Below are 23,257 nucleotides of genomic sequence, written 5' to 3' on the forward strand. Positions count from 1 at the left end.
GATAACATAAGGAAATCCCATCTCAAAAAAATACAGTTTAATCAGGTAATTACATTCTTAAAACTTAGTTTATTTAGCAAACATATAGCATAAAATAAGTTTCTCAGATCATCTTAATTAGAACAAAAAACAAAAAAATATTCCTAGCACTCATTTGTTCATTTATTTATGCATTCATTTATCATTCAGTGTCAACAAAAATTTTGTCAGTATTTTCTTCATACCCAGTTCTGTACTTGGAGATAAGGAAAAAAACTTTTGTTTCCAAGGGTTTGCATTGTAGTAAGAGGAATATGATAATTAGTTATGAGACAGTGTGATACCTTTCTGAAGGGTGCAAAGGGAGAAAAGTTTTTAAATCTGTAAGGGTAAAGGAAAGATTAGGATACCTTCTAATAAGGGGAAAGACTGGATTTTAAAGATCCAAAACTATACCGAGTAAGCTGTAGGGTAGTGGTAGCAAGTTTATGGACTGTTTGTATCTCTGAAAAATTTGGCATCACTGCCTTAGGGCATTCTAGGTAGAGAAAGAACACCTGAAAAGGTATGAAAATGAGTGTTACATAGCAGATGACTGCTGTAAGTTGGATCAGTGTACTTTCAGCTGATTCTCTTTTGATCTCCTGCAGCTTCACAGGACAAGAAAAGAAGATTTTTTTTTTTTTTTTTTTGGTCTTTTTCCTTTTTATTGGTACCAGGGATCGAACTCACGACCGCCTGCTTGCAAGGCAGGTGCTTATGCCGCTGAGCTAAATCCCCAGCCCCGAAGATTAGCTCAGCAGCATAAGCACCTGCCTTGCAAGAAGGCAGTCGTGAGTTCGATCCCCAGTACTGATAAAAAGGAAATAGACAAAAAAAAAAAAAAAAATCATCTACCAAGTACAGTAATGGTGAAAATATGTTCAACATACTTCACGCATACAAAAAAAGTATGCTGTAGCTGGGTGCATACTATAGCTAGGGATTGTTGCACACACCTATAACCCCAGCACTTGGGAGGCTGAGGGAGAAGAATCTCCAGTTTCAAACCCAGGCTACAGGGTATATTTCAGGCCAACCTGGACTATATAGTAAGACCTTTCCTCAACCAACCCATCCCCACCCAACCCATCCCCACCAAAAAGAAACTAAGTCACAGCGGAAAGTAATTTTGTTGTTTTCTGTTTTTTGAGACAGTGTTTCACTATGTAGTTCAGGCTAGTCTTAAACTCACTCTGTAGCCCAAGCTGGCTTTGAACTCAGTGATCTTCCTGCATCAGCCTCCTTAGTGCTGGAATTACAGATGTGTGCCACCACACCCAGTAGTAATTCCTAACAAATGTTAAAATCAAGAAAATATTTGGTTATGTTTCAGTTACTCATTAAATTTTTACTGAAACATAGCCTATTCCTTCAATGTTATAGTTAATCAGGCCTTTAAATATGTAGTCAAATTTAAAATGAATAATTCATTTTCTTAAAAATAGAAATATCTCCATCTCTACATTTTGTATATGTCTCTTCAGTTTGTTGACAATTTCAATGAATTCTGAAATCAGATTGACTAAACTCAGATTTCTGTTTTGTTAACTTACTGTGTAATCTTGAGCAAGCTACTTGTGGTTTATGGTTTTCCTGACTGTAAAATAGTGATGATAATGGTGATATTTGTAAAATAGACTTGTTAAGGAACTTTATGAGATGACATATTTGACATTACTAGTATAATGTGTGCCATGTTGCCTGAGTGTATAATACATATTTGGTATTGTTTTATTTTTTGTTTTGTAATATGTTTTACAACATAGTCTAGCCCAGATTTGAACCCAGTATGTAGTCCAGGCTGGTTTGGAACTCAGTCCTCCTGCCTCAGCCTTCCTAGTGCTGGGATAACAGTCATGCACCACCAAATACATCCAGCATTGTAAAATATGTTTTTGAAACTAAATGTAAACAACTTTTATGCGTGTGTATATATTCTAGTCCTCAACTTTTAGGGTACTTTTAATCTTACTTTCTTCATATAAATTTTATTCATATCTTGTTTTTTTATTTTATCACATAGTCTTGCAAAGTCACTAAACTGCCCAGGCTGGAATCAAATTTGTGATCCTCCTCCTCAGCCTCACAGAGTATTAGGCCACCATGCCTGATTCCACATAAATTCCAATTTTGCTTTTGTCACTTAATGTCAGCCTAGGATTTTATACTTTGTTTAGTTGTCTCTTTTCACCTTCTTAGCAAATCAAGAATGTATTTCCAAAGTGCATAGGAGTGTACCTTACTCTGTAAATTTTTCATAGGAAGAAAAGTCTTGTTTTGAGAGGGGGTGTCAGGAATTGAACTCAGGACTCACACTTGCCAGGTAGGCGCTGCGCCACTGAGCTAAATCCTGGCCCTAAGAAAAAAAATCAGGTTGGTTATAATAGTTGTCTTAGGGTTATGATTAGGGATTAGCTTACAAGGACTTCATTTATTTCTTAGATGTTCAGTGTATTCTGTTTAAAGTAGGATTTACCTGTTTGCCTAAACAACCTTACTTGATTCAAAAACAGAAGGTTTTATTTATTTATTTTTTTTCCCTGAGAGAGTCTCCCTCTGTAGTTCAGACTGACCTTGAACTCAATAGCCCAGGCTGCCTTCAAACTCATAGCAGTCCTCCTGTCTCAGCCTCTTGAGTGCTGGCAGTATAGTTGTGGGTAATTTACCCTATGTGCCTTTGTCTCACTGTAAAGACCCCTTAGCCACCTTAGCTAGAACACCTGTAATTCCAGCACTTAGGGAGCTGAGGCAGGAAGGGGCATCTCTTGGAGTATAAGGTCAGCCAGAGCTACACAGTGAGTTCAGGAGCTACATAGTTTAAGGCCATCCTGGGCTTCATAGTGAGCAAGAACCTGTCTCAATCCTGCCCTCCCCAAAAAAGACTCCTTGCAGTCTCTCTCCCTGCCTAGTCCAGAATGGGGAACCAAAGGTCTAGCTTCTCTTTGACAAGTACAATGATGATACTTCTCTGTACTTTCAACTGAGAAATCTTCTCAGTAGGTGAATTTTTTGTTACTCACTTACTCAGAGCTCAGTAACCATTTTTGGGAAGGGGACAACACAGGGTTTGGCTATATATATAGTTCAGGCTGATTTTTGACTCACTCTGTAGCATCAGGCTGGCATTGAAGTCACAGGGATCCTCCTATAGGTGTGGGCAAACAACTATAATCTCATTTTTCTTTGCATTTTCATTTTGTGCTCTTAATTCTTTAATCTGCTGCCGATCTTTATAATTTTATACATATTGTTACCATTTCTGATTCAATTTCCTTCTGCATTTGGCCTGTGTCTTTTTCTTTTCAGTCTTTGAGTCTCACCGTAAACGTTAAACATTTAAGATACGTTCCATCTTTCCAAATTCTCTTCATAGAACTCTTTGTAGTTATATTTACTGTGTGTTATAATTATGCATTTATATGATTATTCCCCATCTGCCCTGAGTTCATATAACTACATCTAACAATATGTCACAATTCTCAAAACATACTTTGGGGGCTTTCAGAAAATATTTTTGACATAATGAAAGGACAGATTAAATGATAGGATTGCTGGAGGGTTTCTTTTCTAGCAAAGTCAGTAGAATGTATTATGGTAGAAGTCAAGAATTTCAAATGTAGCAGGTGTGCTAAATCCAGCAGAGAATATGGGACTAGAAATTATCTATTGTAAGCAGCGTAACAGAATAGTAGTTACAAGAACAAGGCAGATCTGGCTGTGCCTTTTTTATTTTTGGAAAATTTTGCTGCTAACTACATTTAAATAAACATAATGCAAATACAGTTAAGACATATCTTCGTTGCTAGCCCCATGTTCAAGACAGAAGCCATTTAAAAAAAGGGGGGGAACTATCTTCATGTGTTACCGTGAGAAAATTGGATTATCAAATTATATAGAGCTGAGATTTTGCACCCAATCTAGGCTTTCTAATTTGCATCACTCCTAAGCAGATGTAGTGGTTTACAACAGTTTATCATTTAAATGTGTATTAAGATATCATAACTTTTATTTTTGTCTTTTTTCTGAAGCAGAATCTTCCTATGTTGACCAGGCTGGCCTCAAACTTTATTCCTCTTTCATCAGCTTCTAGAGTTCCAGGATTGGGGCTGGGGATTTAGCTCAGCGGCATAAGCGCCTGCCTTGCAAGCAGGCAGTGGTGAGTTCGATCCCTGGTACCGATTAAAAGGAAAATGACAAAAAAAAAAGTCACTCTGAATCATATTGTTAGTTTATCATCCTTTGTGTTGATACATATGTCCTGATATAGTTAGTAATTTCCTAAAAAATTTGTTCATAGCTGTAATCTATGCAAAAGGGTTTTTTGCCACAAAGATACTGGTTTTTTGTTTTTTAATAATCGGTTTTTCTGGGTTTTTCCAGACATTTGAAAACATAAATCTCAAAGTTTGCATGTGGGATAAAGGTTGAGTTTGCTTCTTTGAGCAAAGCGATGCCATCAGTCTTAGTTTTCTTTTTCTCCTTGGAACTGGATTTTGCATTGAATGTTAGAGTGAGAACAAGAAGAAGTTGTGTAACATGTTATCTTTGACCCTGGATAGGAAACCTGGATTGTGTAGGTTTAGGTATCTTTCCAAAAGTGGACACAATATCACTCACAAACAACTTTGCTTTGAAAATTCAAATAACAAAAAAAAAAAAAAAAAAAGAAAATTCAAATAACAGCATTCTGGCAGCTGCTAGAGGGACTGTTTTTCAAGTAGTTTACATTCAGGAGATTTAAAAATACTCTGTTGTAAAATTTGTTCAGAATTTCAGCATGCCTTTATTAGAAACGTTAGTGTGTGGGGTTTGTCAATAGTGATTTTCTAGTTTCAGTACCAAGTGGATTCACAAAATATGCCCATACTCTTCCTCCGTTAGTTTATGAAAATATGAAATTTTTATTTTTTACATTTCTAGAGGGGTAATGAATATTCTTAAATTGGTCTGTTTATTGAAATTTCTGTTTATTGAAACCTTGCTGTTTACTAATGTGTCACATAGATTTAGTTTTTCCCATTGTTAGAATGAGACTAGTGTCTCTCCCAAAGCCTTCTCTAGTGTTTTTGATAGTGAATAAAAACCAGTTAAAAGTGATTTCAGTTATTTGGGGGAAATGCTAAAATACTATTTTTTTGTTTGTAAATGTTGAAGTTCCGGAATTCTCTCATTACAAATTTTTTCAGGGGCTTTCATACATTTTTATGAATAATAAATATAAAAGCAGTTGTTTTGTGTAAGTTGTTAAATGTTGTTTTTATACCACAAAGGAATTGTTTTAACAACTAACCAGAAAGATAACTAGTAGGCCTATTAAATTTCCATTAGTGAAATGAAGCAGAGGATAATGATTAGAAATTGTATAGAAAACAAGAAAGGGAAAAATAAAATAGAAAAACGGACAAATTGAAATAAAATATAATTCACATAAAGTATAGAATTAATTCAACAAACATTTACTATTCTAGATACTAGGATACTTCACAGCTGTCTTCTGAGTGCTGCTGAAAGGAAACTGCAGCTCAGCTGATAGTCAAAGCATCACTCCACTCTAGTGGGGGTGCAGGTAACCATTGGCCTTGACAAAATTGAGACTAGGAAAGAACCACGGCTCACTCTTGTTATCCCCAAAATGCTAAAACTCCAAAGGGCTGTCACCATCATAGCCAGTTTAATGGAAACTCATGGAAAGCAGTGGCAGGTGTAAATCAAGTAGCTACTTTTCCCATTGTTCTGTAGAGCTACTACCCTGATAGCTGCAGGTATCCTTGAGACTTTATAGCCTGCACAAGATTTCAGCCCTGACTGCAGCAGGAATGAATCTGGACCAGTCACAGGTGTCACCATGGCGGAATTTAACTTGGACCAATTGTAGACCTGTGATATGAACAAAGCCAAATAAGTGCCACCCCCTGCTGCTTAACTAAGCAGCACTCCCTTCATACTTCTCAGGTTAGTACACAAGAACTCCCTCAGTACCATAAAACAAAAACTCTTGACAATTTCTTATAAAAAGTTTAAACACTGAGACCAACCTAAAACCAGTAAAATATTTACGCTCAATAAAACTTAATTCTCACAAGTGCTCACTTGGCAGGTACAAGGTCCTGAGTTTGATTCTGGACCAAAAAAAAAAAAAAACAAAGCCACCAACCAAACAAAAAAACACCTTAATTTTATTCAACTGAAATGTACAAAATATATTCCTTTCAAATTGATGGATGCTAAAATATAAAATCTTATTTTTTGAGCTGAACATGGTGCTGCACACCTGTAATCTCAGTTCTTGGGAGGCAGAGAAAGGAGAATCATAGCAAGTTTGAGGCTTTCAAGGCCAATCTTAACTATATAATGAGACTGTCTCAAAAAACAAAAAATTATTTTTAACTTCAGTTACATTTGCTGGAGCATCCATGGCAGGTGTTATAACAGCGTTGAGTTATGACAGTGATTCTTTTTTTTTTTTTTGGTACCAGGGATCGAACTCACAAACTCATGCTTACCAGGCAAGCCATTGAGCCACTGAGCTAAAACCCTGGCCTACGACAGTGATTCTTAAATTTTTTTATTTCCACTCTACACCTTGTTTACTGTATCTGTAGAATAACGTATTTTAAATGTATTTATAACTAAATGAATTTAAATTTATTCTCAACTACATTTGGATTTGTGTAACTCTGATTTTGGGTGTTTATTTCCTTGTCCCTTTTTTTCTGATAAATTTGTGTTATTTTCTGTTCTGCAGAGAAAGAGATGCTGGTCAGAAGTTTTGGAAATCCCTGTTTTCTGTGGAATACAATTTTGTAAAATTTTCACAAGATTCGTTGGCAATAATATAGGCTTGTGATGGACCCTAGAAGTATTGCTATGTTAGGATTGGGTTCTGATTCCGAAGGTTTTTCAAGAAAGAGTCCTTCTGCCATCAATTCTGGCACACTGGTCAGCAAGAGAGAAGTAGAGCCAGAGAACAACACAAAGTCTGAGGAAGAGGACCTTCGCAAGCGAAATCGAGAAAGAAACATTGAAACAGGGAAGGATGATGGTTTGACTGATGCACAGCAGCAGCAGTTTTCAGTTAAAGAAACAAACTTTTCAGAGGGAAATTTAAAATTGAAAATTGGCCTTCAGGCTAAGAGAACTAAAAAACCTCCAAAGAACTTGGAGAATTATGTATGTCGACCTGCTATAAAAACAAGCATCAAGCACCCAAAGAAAGCACTTAAAAGTGGGAAGATGACAGAGGAAAAGAATGAACACTGTCCTTCAAAACGGGTAAGTAGAATTCTCAACCATGTATGGTACTGGCGATATTTGGGTTTCTTGTCTATTAATTTTTATCTAACCTACGTACATATATGAGGAAGTTTGATTTTAGTCTTTACTATTTCCAAATGGTATGTCACCAATGTAATAAAAGCTGTATATGTATTTTTATTTGAAAATTATGACATTTTAAATAGTGGGTACTCAGATTGTTGCTTTCAGTGTGATGCTAGAAAAAATACTGGATTTGTAGATAAGGAACCTAGATTGGAATCCTGCTTCCCTATTTACTAATAAGAGATCATGGACAAATTAACAGAAGAGAAATTGAAGATCAGAGTTGTCAAAACAGTTGTAATACTAACCTCCAGGATGGTTGTTCCAGGACATATTCTGGAATATGTTGAAAACTTTCGTTAAATGAATTATTTTGTAAAGTATTCCTGTCATGCCTCAAGGCAAGTTAATATACTAAAAATGTTAGCCAAGCACAATAGCTGTAGTTGCAGTTGCTTAAGAGGCTGAGGCAGGAAGACGCTTGTAAGTGGCATGTGTGTCTGTACACAGAGTTGGAAGTATTCTTACACACAGTAGAGCTAAGCAAAAAGAGTTGACTTAACATTTTGGTTAAAATTTAGGAATATGCCTTATTGTTCACAATGACTTGGTTTTTAACATTCTTCACTGTAAAATTCATATGCTTTTTAAGTGTTGCCAGAAACCATAATACTGCAGGCAATTTGTTCTTCAAATTGCTATGGCATCCAGAAATTTTTAATACTTGCTGCCCTCCATGAGGTCATAGAGATGTGAGATAGCTTGGGATGACTTGTTGAAAAAATGTGTGAATAAGTTAATAAACTTAAGATCAGGAAAAAATGAGTACTGTGCCATTTCTTTTTGTTTCTTGGAGTTTTTTGTTTTTTTTTTTTTTTGAGACAGAGTTTCACTATACAGTTTAGGCCTTGAACTCATTTCAGCAGTCGTCCTGCCTCAGCTTCCTGAGTGCTGGAATTACAGGCGTGCACCACTATACCTGGCTTGTGCCAGTTCTTACTGTATGAAATTAATGCATAAAGTAAGTAAAATGTGTGGTAAATGTGATACAATACAAATTTAGTGTCTTTACTAGACAAAGTAAACATAGTTAAGAAAATGAGGCTGGGGGCTGGGGATTTAGCTCCGTGGCATAAGTACCTGCCTTGCAAGCAGGTAGTCGTGAGTTCGATCCCTGGTACCAATAAAAAAGAAAAAAAAAAGAAAATGAGGCTATGCATGGTGGCACATACCATAACCCCCAGCACTTGGGAGGCAGAAGCAGTAGGAACCCTGTGAGTTCAAGCCTAAATTACATAGCAAGAGCCTGTTCTCCAAAAGAAGAGAGAAAAGAGATCACTATATTTGGATAGCTAGGAGGACGGCAGGAATTTGTTTTGAGACAGGATCTCACTGTGTTGCCCATGGTTGGTTGGTCTCAAACTTGCAGTGTTCCTCCTGCCTCAGCCTCCCAAGTGTTAGGATTATAGGTGTGTGCCCCCCATTACATGATTAATAATTAATTGATGTAAAGTATATGTAATATAGAACTTACTATTTTAGTCATTTTAAGTATACAACTCAGTGGTATTAATTACATTTGCAGCTGGGTGTGGTGGTGCACACCTGTATCCCAGCACTCTGGGAAGCAGAAGTAGGAGAATCACTATGAGTTTGAGACCAGCCTGGGCTACATAAGCAAATGCAAGGCCAGCCTGCACTACGTAATGAGACCCTATCTTAAAAAAAAAAACCAAAAAACAAAAAACCCTGCAATATGTGTGACTGTTACTACACTTCCAAAACTTTTTCATTACCCCCAAACAAAAACTATGTAACCATCAATCAGTAACTCTAGTAACTGACAATGTCTAATATACTTTTTTTTTTGCCTATTTTACCTACCTCACTCATGTATCTGTACATACATGATATACAATACAATATTTGTCTTGTTTTACTTTACATAGTGTCCTCAAGGTTAATTCATGTTGCAGTTTATACCAGGATTTATTCTTTCTTTTTTTCTTTTTTTTTTTGGGGGGGGATGAGGTATTGCTGTATAGTTCTGGCTGGCCTTAAACTCAGTGTGCAGCCCAGGATAGCCTCAAATTTATAATGATACTGCTGTCTCAGGCTCCTGAGTGCTGGGATTAGAGGCATTTGCCACCACGTCTTGTGCCGAATTCCTTTTAATATCAGAATAGTATGTCATATGGATATTGATAAGAGTCTGGACAGGGATACTACCAGTTTGAATGAGCCCACTCACCAAGTTAGAGAAACATAGGTTTTACTTTATGTCAGTCACAGAGGATATGTCAGTAGGTCACAGATGATGCATCAGTAAACCACAAACCTGCTGTTTCTCAATAGCTTGCCAAAAAAAATGCTATTTAAAAAAAGCCTCTTAGACTGTAAAAGATACCTCTGCTGTGCTCACAGAGAGGTCTCTCTCAAGTTTAGCAATAAACCTGCTTGGACTATCAATTTTGTGTTTTCTCTTTCTCTGTCAGATAGACTTTTGTTTTTAATCATTCCACTGCCCAGATTTAGTGGTATGTGTGTGAAATCCTACCACTTTGGGAAACTGAGGCAGGAAGAATACAAGTCTGAGTCCATTATAGGAAATTTAGCAAGTTTGTTAGGCAGTGTCTCAAAAGGACTGTGATGTTGCTCAGTGCAAAGGTCGTTTGTTAAATACCCAATGGAGTTGTGTGTGTTTATCATCTGTTGTTAAAATCTTGGTTTTGCCTCTACCTCTAGCTGTAGTGAATAATGTTGCAGTGACCATTGTTATGTCACTAATCTGTTGGAGATCTTGGTTTCAGTTCTTTGGATATGTACAATCACCCCTCTGTATCCTTAGGATTGGTCCCAAAACTCCTTTGTTTACAAAAATTCTTGGATTCTCAAGTCTCTTCTATAAAATAGCATAATACTAATGTTTAACCTATGTACTTTCTTGTATACTTTAAATCATTTCTCAATTACTTTTAATAGATAATGCAATATGAGTGATATGTAAATAGTTATATGGTATTATTTGGGGAGCAATGACAAGAAAAAACATCTGCTCATGTTCAGTACAGATGCAGTTTTTAATCTCGAACATTTTCAGTCCAAGGTTGGTTGAATCTATGCTTTTGGATTTCATAGGTAGTGAGGGCTTAGATGTGGAGTTCATAAGATAATCTCTGGCTGGCTTTTTGAGAAAATTCAAGCAGTTTTCCGTGTGTGCAGCTCACTTCATATTACCAACAACAGATGAGGGATCTAGTGTTTCCAGAACCTCTCCTTCCTTCTTGTTTTCTATTCCTTCCTTGGCATCCTAAAGAATATGAAATTGTAGCTCACTGTGGTTTTGATTGGGCCAGGGATGTAACTCAGTGGCACAGTACCTGCCTGGCAAGCTTGAGGTCATGAGTTTGATTCCCAGTATAAAACAAAACAAATGTAATTTTGATTTATAGTTTGATTTACTGTAAATCAAACTGATGACTAATGATTTCAGCATCTTTTCACATGCTTATTGACAATTTGTGTATCTTACAGAAATATATGCTCAAATCTTTTGACCATTTTTGAGGGGTGGTAGTGTTGAATTTTCAGAATTCTTTTGTGTAAGAATTGAAAGTACTTTGTGTGTTTTGTGCAGTGGAAATCTGAGGTCTTCATTTGGTGGGTACAGTTGGCCCACCAATAGTAAGATGATGGTCCATGAAAAAGGGAAAGCCTAATTAGAGTTCTGCTCTGTGTTTTGAAGCTGCTACAGTTGTCATTTTTATTTATTTATTTTTATTTTGAAGGTGGTAAAATACAATAGAGTAAAGTCAATTGAGACAATGCAGTGAAATTGGTACTTCACAGCAGGTTACCAGGATAACAATAATAGGTACCATAGTATATCTCATTATCTTCACAGTAGTTGTCCTTTCAATCAGATATAGCAAAATCAAACCAAGCATCATAAAACCTGTCAAAACAGAGTATTGACTAGAGCAATACAATTAATCAAAACAAAGCAAAATAGTGATAACAATATTTGCCTTCAAAGAGATGGTAGAAGGAAATCCCCTATATTTGCTATATTGCATATGGTCATCCTCCCAAGAGATGCTCAGACCTTTGGCTCCCATTTGCTAACGGGGTGAGTGGGATGTTTGATTCTCAGCCTGCATGATGGTAGACTCATGGCTGCCTACCAGGGAGGTGAGCGGGTTGCTTTGTTGCCCAGCGCCCTAAGTTCCAACATGGAACAGATCTTAGGAGACACTGGCTGGCTTGTTCTATCCTTGGGTCACCTTCTGCTCGCTCGAGCCATGGCTGCCTACCAGAGGGTGAGCATATTGCTTTGTTGCCTGGCGCCCTAAGTTCCAACATGGAGCAGATCTCGGGAGACACTGGATGGCTGGTTCTTTCCCTGGGTTGCCCACCACTCACTTGAGCCACAGCTGCTTACCAGGGAGGCAAACGGGTTCCTTTGTTGCAGTTGTTATTTTTAAAATTACAGTTTTCCTTGTCACCACCACCTGTTCACCCCTCCCAGCCTTTGTTTCCAGGGTCTTGTTAGATAGTTCAGTCTCACCAGTGCTGAGATCACAGATGTGCACCACCATGCCTGGCTACCCTCTGCCCACTTTTTAAATTTCCTACGTCAGTATTTTAGAAATAACTGGCAAATGCAGTATGTGCAAGTTTTCCATGTTTTCTTCTAAGGGTTTTATGATTTTGACTTCTGTGATTTGTTGTTTGTTTGTTTTGAGACACGGTCACACTTTGTAATTTGGGCTGCCTTAAGCTCAAATGACCTTCCTGCTCTAGCCTCCACACATTGGAATTGTAGGTGTGTACCACTACACTTTGCTATGTTGAGGATCTTGATCCATTTCAAGTTAAATTTTGTATATGGTATAGGGATTTAACTTCATTCTGTTTCACATGTGGAACACTTTTTTTATCATCATTTGTTGTATCCTTTCCAAGTCAAATGATTTTGATACCTTTAAAAATATAACCATATATGTGGGGGTTTGGTTTTGGGTTCTGTTCCATTCTGTTGGTCTATATGTGTTATGATTGAAAAATACAATGAACATTAAAATTTTTGTTTGTTATTGTACAATGAAAGACAGACACATTGCCATTAACCCCCTCAAAACACTTTCCTTCACTTCCAACAAACTTAACCCTGTTCTTGCCACTTTTTGAAGTGGTTCTAGAAGTCTTTTGGAGGATCTTTTGTTGTACTGCTGTGGACGCCTTCTGAATCAATTCAGAATATTTACTTTTCATGGTAGTTTTGACTTTGGGGAAGACCCAGAAGTTGCAAGGTTATCATATCCGATGAATAAGGTAATGTTTTCTATAAGCCTACGTTTTGGTGAGTGGTACTCAGTAGCAATTTTCACCGCATTCCTTTGTAGGTTTTTTTTCACTGCTTTTTTTATTTTTTTTTTAACCTTGTAAAGATAGTCCTGAAAGAAGACTCTGTAAACTGTTTCAGAAAGTGACAGGAGCGATAGACTAGGTGTATTTGAAGTGAGAGTGACTATTTATTTATTTATATTTGGTAGCAGGAATCTAACTCAGGATCTTGTGCTTGCAAGGCAAGCACTGTACCACTGAGCTATGTCCTTGGCAAAAGAGAGGTGTAAGTTTCAATATAAGGGTATATGAGTGCTCCAACTTTGCTGTTTCACACGATTGTTTTGGCTTTTTGAGATTATGATTTGATACGAATTTTAGGATGTTTTTCCATTTCTTCAAAAAATGTTTTGCGATTTTTGACAGAAATTGTAGAGCATTTGTAGTTCATTTTCAATAGTAATTGTCATCTTTACAGTATCAAGTCTTCCAACCTGTGAATATGGAATGTCTTTCCTTTAATTTAGGTCTCTAGTTTCTTTCTGCAGTACTTTATAAATTTTTCAGTGTATAAACTTTTCACTTCCTTGGTTAAACTTACCACCATTTTTTGTTGCTAGTGGAAGTAGAATTGCTTTTAGTTTCTTTTTTAGATTTTTCATTTTAAATATATAGAAATGTAACTGATTCTATATCCTACAACTTTGCTGAAATCATTCATTAACATAATTTGCTCATTCTATATATACCATATACATATGTGTAAACATGTATAACATGACATATGTAAGACATAGTTTTAATTTACTTGATTTACTCCTATCATTCAAGATTTAAAAGAGAAAAAGCAGTGAAATACTATTGAAGTACTATTTTTGTATAAATCTTACCTTATAGTCTCACAAAGTATAAGAATAAAATTACAGACTGAAGGAGGAAGTTAGAAGAGTATTATTGGTAATAAGAGAAATAGCTCTTAAGAGAAGTAGCTCTTGTCACAAGTAAGTGGCTTTTTCTTTTCTTTCTTCTTTTTTTTTGTTTTGTTTTGTTGTGTTTTGTTTTGTTTTGAGACAAGGTCTCACTGTGCAGTTCAGGCTGCCCTTGGGCTCACTTTGTAACCCAGGCTGGTCTCAAACTTGCAACCATCCTCCTGCCTCAGCCTCCTGAGTGCTGGGATTATAGGAGTGCGCCAGCATGCCCAACTAGTGGGTGGCATTTTGAATGAAAGTCCAAATTGTCTTTCTTGTCCTGTTCTTGTATGAAGAAACAGAATGAAGAAGTAAATCATTCCTCTCATTCGAAGCAAATGCATTTAAAGAAAACTGATCATTTTGTATTTCTAATGTTCCTCAAAGTGCAGTCCAGAGGTGGGAAGGAACTGTCAATTATAGCATATTCTGCCCAAGAACCATCTTCCTGTGTTTTTATTTTTAAGCTTCACTAGCAGCAGAACTTCAATTAGCTCTTAACATATGCTCTATTTTCTTTTTATCTAGCTCTCTCTACTCTGTTATACACCATTATACTTCCCCCACAAAATAATATGCACAGTATCTTTAACTGTCACCAAGGAAGATGAATGCAGGTCTAGCTGCTTCCTGTTAGTATAGGGGATCTGGTGGTTAGGACAATTCTCCTGTCTCACTCAGCCTTACTAGGGCTGATGTTCTAATAGGTATGTACCACCCTGCCCAGCTGTTTTTGTTTTTAAGACAGCATCTCACTAGACAGCTCAGGCAGGCCTTATGTTTTGTGATCATTCTGTTTCTCTGCACTCTTAGAGGTTTAAGCAGGAGGGTTTCAAGTTTGAGCCCACTCTAGGCAATTCAGCAACTTGGGAAGACCTGTCTCAAAAATTAAAAAGGATTGAAAGATACAACTTTGTAAAAGACTCTTTAAGTTACCACAAAGAAAAAAAAATCTTATTTTGTTCTAATTTTCCATTTTGTCACTGTTACTTCTATAATTGCTACTGTGATAGTTTTAATTATGTTTTATAGATATGACTAATACCTCATTATTCATTATTGTATGTTAATTTACAAATGAAATGCAATTTTGTTGAACTTTCTAGAGTTTTTCCAGCAGATTATTTTTTGTATTTATTCATCTGTAATAGAAGCCTTTCAATTTGTTTTGCCAGGAGTTAGAGTGTAAATGACCTTTTACACTCTTACTTTATCTCTAGACTATGAGTGTTCAACCAATCAACTTGCCTGGGCTTCACTGAATGAAGAAAAACTTCATTGGGCCATATATAAAATACATACTATAGTTAATCTATATAAGTAACAAAACTTCCATTAGTTTTTTATTTTTTATTGTAACATTGACACAAGCCCAAGTTTAATGGTTGTATAAGAAAACGTACATGTCTTCTTATAAAGCCAAACACTTCTCTTCAGAGACACACACATGTAGGGTTGAAATATAATTAGTAATGGCAGTGTTTTACTCATTGGGTCACACAAGCACAACTACTGTTAACATCTAATATATACAGGTTTTGATTTAACAGACTAGGGGAGTAGGAAGGAGCTACAGTTAGCATAGCCCTGTACTGTGCTTTCTGGTGTTCCTTGATTGCCTATGCAGTCTGCACTGTGCAATTATGTGACAAAAAATACTATAATAATTAAAGGGTGCAATCTTGTGGGACCACACTTTCAGCTATTCAGGGCCACATATGCTGCAGGTTGGACAAAACTGTTCTAGACCATGGTTTGGTGTATTTACCTTCTGGACAACTGTACATATAGAGTCTGCCCCCTTTTCACATTTTCTCTTTCCTTTTTTCTTTTCTTTCTTGGCTTTTTGGAGATTTTTCTTAACTTCCTCTATGACCAGGAGTGCAGTAAACATTTTATCTTATGTTGGAGTAAGTTACTTTGTTGTAATAAAGACTTTTTGTAGTATTTAATGAGTCATTTACTAGAAGTAGCTATCCCGATTGTTTCATAAGAAATGTGTTCATTGTTAATTTTAGAGCAGATTTTCTTGCCTCCTTTGTTCTTTCTAAAGTGGAAAGGAAAAAATTTAGTTGTAAATTTCCTACAGAAGTTTGAATTTGGCTTTCTTGCAACATCATCTGCCTCTGTGTCATTTTATAAATTGTGAGAATGGTACATTCATTCTTCTGCAGTATTTTAGAAAGTAAGAGTCGTAATGCTGCATTTATCACACTAACTTACAAGGTAGTGATGCATTTCTTGTTAGAAGTTAAGTCATATTCCAGCTTTTGTAATTTTGTGTAACTTGTTAGCACATTTTAGCTAGCATACTTTGTGGTAAATGAAAAATAAAATATCTCCTATGAAAAATAATTAAAAACTAAAAATTGATTGAACAGAAAGAAATTAAGAGGGGAGTGTAGGTATTTCACTGCCATTGCATACTCATTGCAAATTACAGGTAGGATTGTTGCTTATTGCTGTATTGAGTAACATGTTACCTGTTAGTTTACCATGCTGTAGTCTACACACATTTTAATGAATACAATGAATAATATAGGTAGCCACAATTATAATTTCTCTTCCAAAAGATAATTTTTTGTTTAGAAAAGAAACATTTACATGCAAATTTAAAAAGCAGTCCTTTGACAATGCAATGTTGAATTTCCATTAATGATTTTTTTTTTTTTTTTTTTTGGTGTTTGTTTGTAATACTGGAGATTGAACCCATCTCCATGGCATGTTAAGCATGTGCTGTATCACTGAATTACATTCCCAGTTCCCCCCATCTTTTAAAAAATTTTATTATTTTCAGAACAGCATCTCACTAAATTGCCTAGCTGACTTTGAATGCATGATATTCCTGCCTTAGCCTCCAGTGTAACTGGGATTACAGGTGTGCATTTTATCTAGCTATTGTAGAAAATTACCAAAACTCACATTAATTCAAGTACTAGACTTAAGGGTTGTTGGCCTGAGATTTTATTAAAGTTCAGAACTGGTAGATTACTGTGGATTCTTGTGAAAATACAAGAATGACAATGATGGCTACGCTACCTTAACCTCTTGCTTCATATAGATGATTCTACTGGCTACTTTTCAGATGCTACAAACAAAATTCAGTTACTTTGAACCAGGCAGGGAGGTACTTGCTAATAATGCCAGCACTCAGGAGGCTGAGGCAGAAAGATTGCTGTGAGTTTAAGTCCAGCCTGGGCTACATTATGAGCTCAAGGTCAGCCTGAACTGAAGCCCTACATAGCAAGACCCTGTCTCAAAAAATAGTGTTGTTTTTAGCAGCGTAGAATAAGACTTAAAGAATAAGACTTTAAAATAAGACTTGCATGACTAAAACTTGGGCCTTGTGCCCTTGCCTTTAATACTAGCACTCTCTGGGGACACTGAGGCAGGAGTATTGCCTGGGTAACCTCGGGACTTGGTGAGACCATGTCTTGCTAAATAAATAAATCTCTTTGTGCATTGTTAATAGTGAACTGCTTTGGTGTCAACGCTAGAGTGAATGTCTAGCAGGAATAATATTGGGTCAGATTCTTTGAGCTTATTAAGTTCCCAGAATTACAGCAGCAGATGCCAGTAGAGGTTAGGTTTAAGAATATGTTGCAGCAGTTTAACTGTTAAAGAGAAGTGAGATAGATTGAACATTGTGGGTACAACTGGCAAAGCTCAGCTTGACCCTTTGGTGGTGTTGCCCTGTTTAAAGATTACAGTTGGCATGTGTGTGATTTTTAATCTAATCACTTCAAAAATGTAGTAATTTAGAATTCTCTGGCGCTAAGGATTTAGCCCTGTGCTAGAACATTTTTATAGCATGCTCCAGGCTCTGGGTTCAGTCCTTGAGGGGATAGGACATAGAATCCTCTTACAAAAGGAAATACATTTATTTGATGTCTTGTATCCACTTTTCTTACCCTCTACCATGAGCTAAGCAGTTAAAAAAAAAATACAGGATGAATTCCAGAGTCAACTTAATAACCTTACCCGTTCTGTTACAAATGAGTATTACTTTGCACCAACAAATGCTTAAAAGCTGGAGTTAAGAGAAATATACACAAAAATATAATAGGAATAGTAGCTTATATGTTAACTCTGATTTCCTTGGAACTACTTATTGTGGATGTAGATCTTTCTTTAATATGGTTTTATGGTATTTCTCTTTTTTTTTCTCTTAGACTTACTTATTTTTGGTGTCAGGGATCGACTCATGACTTCCTGGTCAGGCACTTACGCCACTGAGCTAAATCCCCAGCCTTCTAAGATTTTAATTTCTCTCATCTATTATCTAAATTCAGAGAATACACTGTCAAAAGAAGACAATGTCAATAAAGACACCAGAAATGACTTGTATTGTTAAAGTGATGTTGTAACCAGAACTCACTCTTAAAAAAATATTACCTAGTTGATCTTTTCTGCTCCTTCTTTTAAAAAGCCAGGTCTTGATCAATTTTACACTTTCACCTTCAATTTTGGAAAACATCTCATTGTATAAACTTACAATACAGAGTTCTGCAACTACATGAGGAAGTCACGTTAGGAGGGGTACAAAAGCATTTTGAGAAAAATGTGCAGATTAGTCACTTTCCTTGTCACTGGGACAAAATATCTAATATCCACAGTTTAAGCCATGAGGGATTTGTTTTGGCTCACAGCTTGGTGGAAGAACAGGACAAAAGGGCAGTGTTCATTCAGGTCAGGATGGCCAAGAAGCAGAAAGAGAAAGAAAGAACTAAAGAGGGAGATATACCCAGATCATACTTCCTACAAATGTATTCAGTGGTAAATTTATTAGTGGGTTAATCTACTAGTGACTAAAGTAATTCCATAATCCATTAGCCTTCCAAAAGAGCTCTACCTCTGAACACACTTTAGGAGACATTGTAGAGCTAAATTATCATAATAGGTAGATGTATGCACTATTTTTGGCAAAGTTACCATCCTAACTGTTGGAAGGTTTAATAGTAAGTTTTCCAGTGAAAGCAGGAAAACAAGATTGAGTTCTTTGAAATGCCACCTTTTTATTTTTCAGCAAAATCCTAGTAATTAGGCTGTTGTTTCTTGTTCAGTTCTTGATTGTATAGATAGGAAGTTCTAAAATAACTGCTAAAGTCACAAGCAAATAGTGCAAGTTATAAGGCAGAGTTACAAGCAGTTGTTGATTATAACAGTTTGGGTAATTATGACAGGAATTATCAAACAAAATTTCTAAGCATAATGACTTTTTTTCTTCTATTTTTTCAATTTCAAAAATTAAATTACCTGTGACATAAAAATTACAAAAATAAATTTAGTGTTACTAATTTCTAAATAAAAAGCAGAAGAAAAAGTTTATGCAGCAGAGAGAGAAGAAAAATGTTGAGGTAGAAAGAAGAAAGACCCTGCTGAAAACATCACCCAGCTCTATGAAATGAGTGCTCCGTGGAACTTCTGAGACAATTGATGTAGTCTCTGCGCTACCATTATCATTATTTGTTTTTAACATATGACATGTTGTAGCATAACTACTTATTTCTTGGTAGTGATAACGCCAGAGTATTAGAGTTATCTTTTTATCATTTGTACTTCATGACCAATACAGAAAATGCTTTGAAAACTGTTCACAGCCAGGCATGGTGCCATGTACCTATAATCCCAGCATTCTGGCAGTCTGAGGCAGCAGGACTGCCAAATTCATCCTCCACCTGGGCAACTTAGCAAGATACTGTCTCAGAATCACAAATAAAGGACTTGGGACATCACTCAATACAAAAACCCTGTGTTCAACCTCCAGTACTACAAAAAACAAAAAATGGCTACTTGGGAGACTGAACAGAAAGATTGTGAGTTTCAAATCAGCTTGGGCCACTAGTGAGACCCTGTCCTTAAATAAATAAATAAATAAATAAATAGCTCTAGGAATGTAGCTCAGTTATAGAGTGCTTGCTTACCTAGCACATGCAAGGACCTGGGTTTACTCCCCAGTATGACAGGGGAAAAAAATTAGTTTACTGAGACTGAAAGTAAGATTTTTTTTTGTTGGTACTAGGAAATGAACTCATGACCTTGCACTTGCCAGGCAAGCGCTTGAGCCACGGATCTAAATCCCCAGCCCTGAAAGTAAAATCTTTAAGTGTAAAATAACACCCTTAATATGTGGCTTGAAAATAGGATTTCTTTCCCTAATCCTAAAAACGTTGCTTTACTATTCACAATTGAACAGTTCATACTTTCTCTTGATTATACTCATTTACTAAAAATATATAATAAAATTTTTGTATCTCATAACCTGTACTTCCTTGTTTTTAAGAAATTAGTATTATTTGTAACAACACTGCTACCTGGGTCCATGATTTTCTATTAAAAAGTATCATTCCGCCCATATAAGAAAGAACCTACTAGTCTTACAAAAGATCATAGTTGGGCTGGGGATTTAGCTCAGTGGCATAAACGCCTGCCTTGCAAGGTCATAAGTGTCACCATGGTTGATTATGGTGACATGGTTATGAGTTCGATCCCTGGTACCAAAAAAAAAAAAAAAGAAGAAAAAATCATAGAAAAACTTCGCTTCAAATATTTCAGTACAATACAAAATGGCAAGGTACTACTTTTCCCATTATGAAGAATGTGTTCCCTTAAAAGGAGGGTAGAACCAGATCCCTTTTGTTGTACCTTGCAGCCTGTGCTGTAAATGTACCAGAAAGATCTAAGGCTGCCATAATTAGTTTTATTTATTTATTTTTGGTACTGGGGATTGAACTCATGATGTTGCACTCGCCAGGCAGGTACTTATACTGCTAAGCTAAATACCTGGCCACCATAATTAGTTTTTAATAAGGTTCATTTTCAATTCTTCCTTTCATTTTGTATTAGAAACGTCTCTTTAAAAAGTTTTACATTTGGCTTATTGAGCAGTGCTCAATGTAAAATGGAAGATATATCTATTTGGGTCTATATTGTGTTTTAATTTAATGTGAATAGAAGTATGACAACTGAATGCTTCTCATGTTAATCTTGTGAATGGAAAAAGTGATTATTGAATCAAATTGTTGGAAGACATAGCTTCCATAGTACCAGAGAATTAAGCCTAAATATTACCTTTTAATTTTGACACCTTAAATATCATTACTTTGACTTACTAAATCATATGCTACTTTTTATGGTTTTTTATCTTTCATTTTAATGATTATAAACCACTCCAGAGATGGTCACATGCAAGACTAAGTAAAGGCATATTAGTAATTCATTCTGAGGTACAGTCATATGGAAATTATTGAAGACTTCTGGATAGAGATCAGAATTAAAGGCCTATGTGATAAAACCTGGAGCTTTTAGTGAAAGTTAATTAATTGGGAGACATGGTTGACCATGGTGACAGAAGTTGCTTCCTGCCTGACCTCACTTTGTGAGTCAAAATCAAATCTCTAAATTGAACTTTCTCAACTAGTCAAATAGGAATTTGTGGGGAGAAATCATAGTAGAAAGATTATAGATTAAGTCAGATATGTTCTGTTGATAGTGACTTTTTTTCATATGAATAATAAACTAAGTATAGAAAACAATCTAAAGACTTGTTCTCTACTGCTAATCATGAGACAAATTGGTATCTTATGTTTGTTCCTTGAATTACAAGCAGTAAGAGCTCTTCAATGGTGGAAGTTCACCTCACATAATTTGTGTATTATTATCACTATTCTTCAGATGTTTTCTAAAGAAACTATACTTTATTTACTAATATATTTTGGCCTATTTTTAATTATAATGGGTTCAATATAGTATAATGAGAATGAGTATAGAATTTGAGATTCAGTCTAGGCTTCAGTTAGTCCAGTACCATATAGTAAACCAGCCATGGTGGCACATACCTGTTATCTCAGATGCTTGGGGAGCTGAGACATGATCTCAAGTATGAGTCTATCTTGAGCAATTTGGTGAGACTTTTTCTCAAAAGAAAAAATGAAAAGGGCTAGATGTGTAGCTCAGTGGTTAGAGTGCGTTAGTATTAGAAAGGAAGGGGCTGGGGGGAAGAAAGAGAGGTTGGAGGAAGAAAGATGGGGAGGGGCTCCATAGTGATCTGTTTCTGTTTTTTGCGAAAGAGTCTTACCATGTAGTCCACACTAGCCTCAAACTCCTGCCTCATCTGTGCCCAAGCACACCCACACAGTCATAGAAAATCATTGGTGATTTTCCACTAAAATGTCTGATCTGTTTAATTTTTTTATGATGTTTGTTCTGCATTTTCATCTTTCTTGCATGTTTTTGTTCTTTTGATGAACTGACACAATCTGAAATTTTGTAAATTTCTTAAAAGTGGCTTCTAAATACTTTCAGAAGCAAATTTAAGACTCTTGCTCTTATGTTTCACATTTCTACCATTTTTACAGGTGACTTAAGCATCATACAATCATTTGGAAAAATATATCCATAAGTCTTTTCTGTAGAAACTTGCAAAGAAAGTGTGGCCTACAAGATAAAATTGTGAGTTTTCCATTTGTATCTTCGCATTACATGCCCACTAATTTCAGTATCTCCTCCATCATAAAATGATAGGAGCAGCTTTGAAGTGGGTGTCATATAAGAAAATAATGTACATTTCTATTTTGTTTGAGACAGTATCTCACTGTGGAATGCAGATTGGCTTCCAACTCCCAGCAATCCTCCTGCCTTATCCTCCAGAGTACTTGGGATTGTTATAGTAGGAGAAATACAACTCCTAATCTGTTAGATGTCAGATGTGTCAAGTTCATGTCTCCTAAAATTGAATGAATTCAAAAGGAAAATAGAGGTTAGAAAGGTGGTACATACCTGCAATCTCAGCACTTGGGAGGCTGAGGCAGGAGGAGTACCATGACAGTGAGGCCAGCCTGAACTGTATAGTGAAACCCTGTCTCTAAAAAAAAAAAAAAAAATGGAGGTTAATAATAGGAAAGGTTTATTGAGAGATGGCTCCTGAAACGCAGAAGATGTCCCAAGTAGGTTGCTAATGAGGCCCTTTGTGAGGGATAATTTATAGAGCAAAGTCACAATGTGTGGACAATGTGAGTCAAACTATAATCAACCTATAGGGCTACAAGTATGGCTGCTTAGCTAATAATGATCCTGTAGGGAGGAAGCAGGGCACTCTGCAAAGGACATTGTTAAACTTGATATTGTTAACCTTGGTTTATCTATGACTTCTAAAACAGGAACACTGTTGGGAAGAGATTGGTCTAGGTGTTCTAGTCACCCACCCTGGTGTCTGATGCATATCTGGACTTAATGGACTGGCTGGTACTAATTACTGTATAGACTAAATTCTGCCTTTCCCTTAGGGAAGTATGCAAGTCTGACCATTGTAGCTTTATCTTGGAGTTTTGCCTTCAAATGTACCTCTAGCCACAATTCTGATGTCTGATGACTTCCTTGAGAGCCCAGTCCCTCTCTGACTGTATATTAATTTGTCTAACTTAGCTGCCTGTAATAGACTTACTAGCATGGCCCACCACACGTAGAAAAATATACCCTGATGCACTGTTGGCAGTGCGTGTCTGTGATTACAACTATAGGGAGAGTGAGCAGGAGGATAAGGAGTTCCTGGCCAGCCTGGGCTACACAACTAGTTCAAGCTGAAGGCTAACACACGCTATATA

The 23,257-nt window shown here is 36.3% G+C and overlaps 1 protein-coding gene across 4 annotated transcripts in view; it reads left to right on the forward strand.

The window, feature by feature from the left end:
* Positions 1-23,257, forward strand: part of Ash1l (ASH1 like histone lysine methyltransferase) — a 167,393-nt gene that overhangs the window by 9,512 nt on the left and 134,624 nt on the right. For 2 of the 4 annotated variants that reach the window (XM_063249573.1, XM_063249571.1), the window contains exon 2: positions 6,767-7,293. In XM_063249573.1, coding sequence (XP_063105643.1) covers positions 6,868-7,293 — 426 coding nt within the window. In that variant the 5' untranslated portion in view covers positions 6,767-6,867. Of the gene's footprint in view, positions 1-4,231; positions 5,974-6,766; positions 7,294-23,257 lie in introns of those variants that run through there. The other 2 variants (XM_063249572.1, XM_063249576.1) reach the window with 2 other exon arrangements.

Source organism: Cavia porcellus, unplaced genomic scaffold (assembly GCF_034190915.1).
Source record: "Cavia porcellus strain 051 isolate PalLab524CR breed Dunkin Hartley unplaced genomic scaffold, mCavPor4.1 scaffold_6, whole genome shotgun sequence".
Lineage (NCBI taxonomy): Eukaryota > Metazoa > Chordata > Mammalia > Rodentia > Caviidae > Cavia > Cavia porcellus.